This window comes from Rhamphochromis sp. 'chilingali' (genome assembly GCF_963969265.1).
Source record: "Rhamphochromis sp. 'chilingali' genome assembly, chromosome: 1".
Taxonomy (NCBI): domain Eukaryota; kingdom Metazoa; phylum Chordata; class Actinopteri; order Cichliformes; family Cichlidae; genus Rhamphochromis; species Rhamphochromis sp. 'chilingali'.
Window position 1 is genome coordinate 66,237,346 of NC_137929.1, and position 4,936 is coordinate 66,242,281.

The window sequence follows — 4,936 nt, forward strand, 5'->3', positions numbered from 1 at the left end:
ATGACAGTGGCTATATGTGTCATCACACGTCATCTGCCTTAAAGGCGTGAATAAAGGTTTCTTCAGCCAGGACACGTGAAGGAGCGTGATATCCCATATATATTAGAGATGGCACGATACCACTTTTTATGTCCGATACCGATATCATAAATTTGGATATCTGCTTCCAATACCGATATGAATCCGATGTAGTGTTTTTTAATCAACAAAACTGTTTTTTTAAATATCTTGCTGCATTTTGTATAAGTTGTATAAGTTTAAAACAACAACACTACACTAAAGCTATTCTGTTATACCTGTATGCAAAAAAAAATATTTCATAGTTCAGCAATACTGATCAATCTAATAAACTTAAACCATCCTCCCTATTCTGGTATTTTAAAGAGTACTTAACGTAAATATTAAGCAACCTAACTAATAGGGTTCCAACTCCCAGCAACAACAAAAATAAATAAATAAAAAATAGGGACCCACCCCTCACGCTCCACCTCATGATGCTTAATCGACCTAATCAACCTTAAATTGATGCAGTCTGGAAAAAAAATGCACAGAAATCAATTATTTTACAAGAAATATTAAATAGATTCAACATCTTTCTTCAACAAAATTGCAGACTGCACAGATGGTACCTTCCCAAAGGAAAAAGTACTATAGCTTACTAGGGTATATATATTAGACTTAATAGTTACTATATACAGTAATTGACTTCTATTCATTTTACATCAAATTAAAACTTTGGGTGTCAGATAATTATTTATTAAAAGCTCGACATTTTAAACGAGAATAAGAAATAAAAGTATGTCTTTGTGCCCCCTTTTCCCTGTTAATATCTATCGGCCCCCCTGGCTAAACTTTGCTAGATCCGCCCCTGCACAGTTACCAGCGTCAGCTATGTAGAAAAAGATCCTGGTGTAGAAAGTAATATTAAATACATTCTAACAACAGCTTATCAAGCTTAAACGTGCTGCTGTTTTTTATCCACTGGTTTCCTCTTTCTGGTGCAAAGTGGACCAAAAACCAACAAGAGAGACGGACAGCCGATCAGCTGATCATTAAGCAGTTTCATGATTGAAGTAGCAGCAAGAAGAGGTAGTGCTTGTTAAGCTTAACGCAGGAATGCTTTACAAACATTCAGAGATGGACTTACACACTTGCTTTACTTCTCTCAGGGATGATTTTGTCGGAGATGAAATGGCGGTTTGCTAACGAAGCTCCAAAACTATCCAGACCACCGACAGGCCACAGCCGCTCTATCACGTGATGCATACTGCTCCGACCTGCTAACATTCTGAGGCAAGTTACGGCGTGTTGCAAGTTTTGTGAGGTGCTTTCATGATATTTAATGGATCGGATTACATTTTTTATTTTTCTCTGATATCCGATCCAGTAATTTAGGTCAGTATCGGACCGATATCGATACGTAATATCGGATCGGTCCATCTCTAATATTTATGTGTTATACCGAGTGAATCGACTGAAAGGTAACTGTCTGAACAAAGCTTTGTTATGTTACTTTTGCACTATGATGCACATGTTGTTATTACATGACTTAATAGAGCTCCAGATATTCCAAATATTCCTTCATCACATCTTCTTTAATGTTAATATTTCATGTTTAATAGTAACAAACAACATTTCTGACTAAAATAATCAATGAATGAATGAAAGTGTGTTTCAGAGAATAAAGAGGAGGACTTAAAATCAAAGGATAAATTCCATCTAGAAGTGTTGTTTGTATCAGACAGAATTTGATGTTGGTGTTGGTCTGATGGAAAAGTAGCTGCTGTTACATTAACTCGGGCATGGGGAAACTCCAGGCCTTGAGGGCCGGTGTCCTGTAGGTTTTAGATGTGTCCTTGATCCAATACAGCTGATTTACATGGCTAAATTACCTCCTCACCATGTCTTGAAGTTCTCCAGAGTAAATCCAACTGTGTTTGTGTGACTGCATTACACTCCCACTGCTGTGGAACCTGAACAATAACCAGAACAAAGTCTGAAATAAAAACTGCCAAGCAGCTGCACCACTGAGTCACAGTTTATTTTCTACGCTTAAGAAAAGGTTTCGTTTCTGATCTGCAACAAACGTCTGCACTCTGCTGTCACACTCACGCTGAATGATGTTCCGGCCTCTATGTCACTGAAATGCTACAAACCAGGAAACAGGATGTTGTTCTTCTTCAGTGCAGAGAGATGCACAGACGATCAGACTGAACTCAGACCAAACTAGCAGCTTCCTCTGAGTGAGTCCAGCTACAGGAGAGAAAAGTGGAAAACTCCAACACTGCTGCTTCAAGCTGCTGACGCTCCACACACTGAATGTGAGTTTGAGCAAAAACACGACTCAAAGTAAGTTTCAGTGAAGGTGGTAGAGGAGGGAGGGGAGCCAGGACTGACTGTACTTCCTGTCTGCTGCTTTCAGCTTCACTCACAGACTCAATGGCTTCCAGATCAGAGGAGGATCTCTGCTGTCCGGTCTGTCAGGAGGTCTTCAGAGATCCTGTTCTTCTGTCATGTAGCCACAGCTTCTGTAAAGTCTGTCTGAAGAGACAGTGGAAAGAGACACCAACACGCGAGTGTCCAGTTTGTAAGAGAAGATCTTCACGGTCAAAACCACCTTCAAACCTGGCTTTAAAGAACCTGTGTGAGTCGTTCTTACAGGAGAGAGATCAGAGAGCTTCAGAGGCTCTCTGCAGTCTGCACTCTGAGAAACTCAGACTCTTCTGTCTGGACCATCAGCAGCCAGTGTGTGTCATCTGCAGAGACTCAGAAAAACACACCAATCACAGATTCAGACCCATCGATGAAGCTGCACAACAACACAAGAAGGAACTTCAGGAAACTCTGGAGCCCTTAAAGAAGAAGTTAAAGGTTTGTGAAGAAGTTCAAGTGAAGTTTGATCAAACAGCAGAACACATTAAGGTCCAGGCCCGACACACAGAGAGGCAGATTAAGGAGCAGTTTAAGAAGCTTCACCAGTTTCTAGCAGAGGAAGAGGAGGCCAGGCTGGCTGCACTGAGGGAGGAAGAGGAGCAGAAGAGTGGGATGATGAAGGAGAAGATGGAGGCTCTGAGCAGAGAGATAGCAGCTCTTTCAGACACAGTCAGAGCCACAGAGGAGGAGCTGAGAGCTGAAGACATCTCATTCCTGCACAACTACAAGGCTGCAGTGGAAAGAGTCCAGCGCTGCCCCCTGCTGGATGATCCACAGCTGCCCTCAGGAGCTCTGATAGACCAGGCCAAACACCTGGGCAACCTGACCTTCAACATCTGGAACAACATGAAGGACATGGTCTCCTACACTCCTCTCATTCTGGACCCAAACACTGCTCATCCAAAACTCATCCTGTCTGAAGATCTGACCAGTGTGAGACGAGGAGGAGAGAAGCAGCAGCTTCCTGATAATCCAGAGAGATTTGATTATTCCTGCTGTGTCCTGGGCTCTGAGGGCTTTAACTCAGGGACTCACAGCTGGGATGTCGAGGTTGGAGACAGTACATGGTGGGCTCTGGGGGTGCTAGCAGAGTCTGTGCAGAGGAAGGGATACATTGAGTCTGGATTATGGAGATTATGGTTTTCTACAGGTAAATACTCAGCACGCTCACTATCATGTGAAACTGCTCTCTCAGTAGAGAAGAAGCTCCAGAGGATCAGAGTGAATCTGGACTGGAACAGAGGAAAGCTGTCGTTCTCTGATCCTGATACTAACACACACATACACACCTTCACACACACTTTCACTCACAGGATGTTTCCATACATTCGCACTAATGATACAGTGAAGGTGTTGCCGTTGAAGGTGTCAGTGTCAGTGCAGCAGATGAGTTGAGGATGATGATGTTTCTAATGTTGTTTCCTGTCAGTGAGTTGAAGCTGTTAAACTGCAGCTGTCCTCCTGCTGCCTCGTTGTTCCAAAGCTCTTTGTTTCTCTTTTAGTTCTCACTGTTTCTTTCTGTTTCTGCTGTCCACCTTTTCACATGGAAAATCATTTCACTGTTTCTCACTGAATGACTCCCCAAACTAGATTTGAAATTCTATCAAGTTTCTAATCATTACCAGTGTTGGGAAGGTTACTTTTAAAATGTATTCCATTATAGAATACAGAATGCATGCCCCAAAATGTATCCGGTTGTTCAGTCTGACGTCACTAGCCGTGTCTGGGCCTAAACTCCGCTGCAGGTCCATATATCAAACGATCACTATGGCATTACTGAGAGTTGAAAAACTGTCTAAAGTCTTTCACCTTTAATAAAATGATCAGCGTTCTGCTCTACCAGGTGTAACAATTGAGTTTAACATCCAGGCATCCATGAAAACGGAATTTATGACATTTAACGGAGTTAGAAGTTAGCAGGGAGTTAGCTCGCTAGCTTCTATCTAAATACAATATAGCATGTCCTGACTGCGGGGTTTTGGAAACAAATTAAAACGTACAGCTCTGTTATCACTTCCAGCATAAATGAAGACAGAAAATTAAACAGCAGTGACGTTTTTAGAGTTACTGAAGTTGGGCTAGCTGGTATATAATGATGTGCTACATGACCGCTAGCGACACATTTATGTTAGCATAATATAAACAAGCTAACTTTTTTTCCACTCGATAAAAGTTAACGTGAGTGTTCTCGGTGGTCAGGAACAAATGTAATCGCTGTAAAAGGACCAAACTTCAGCCAGGAGAACAACTGAGATAATCCATCCACAATACGAGGTTAGTCATTCATATACTGCTGCATGGGCTGGGCTGTAGTTACATCCTAAGGTTTTAAAAACTGAGCTTAAATAAATGATTAGCGATAATAAAAGCCGAGGGAGGTCAACAGTGATCACTGACTGTTTTAGGAGCTTTTTGAGATCAAATAGAAGAAAATACATAACATTAAACATGTTAACAACACAAAAGCCATATTAAATGCAGACTACTTTAGACCCGGAAGTAG

General features: G+C 41.6%; 1 protein-coding gene across 1 annotated transcript; it reads left to right on the forward strand.

Annotated features, from left to right (window-relative positions):
• Positions 1-2,439: 2,439 nt before the first annotated feature.
• On the forward strand, positions 2,440-3,828 carry LOC308405218 (nuclear factor 7, ovary-like; the record flags this gene model as incomplete). The annotated part of the gene is made up of 1 exon (XM_080895693.1): positions 2,440-3,828. One exon carries the CDS (start codon positions 2,440-2,442, stop codon positions 3,826-3,828), a length of 1,389 nt encoding a protein of 462 aa, XP_080751819.1.
• Positions 3,829-4,936: the final 1,108 nt, after the last annotated feature.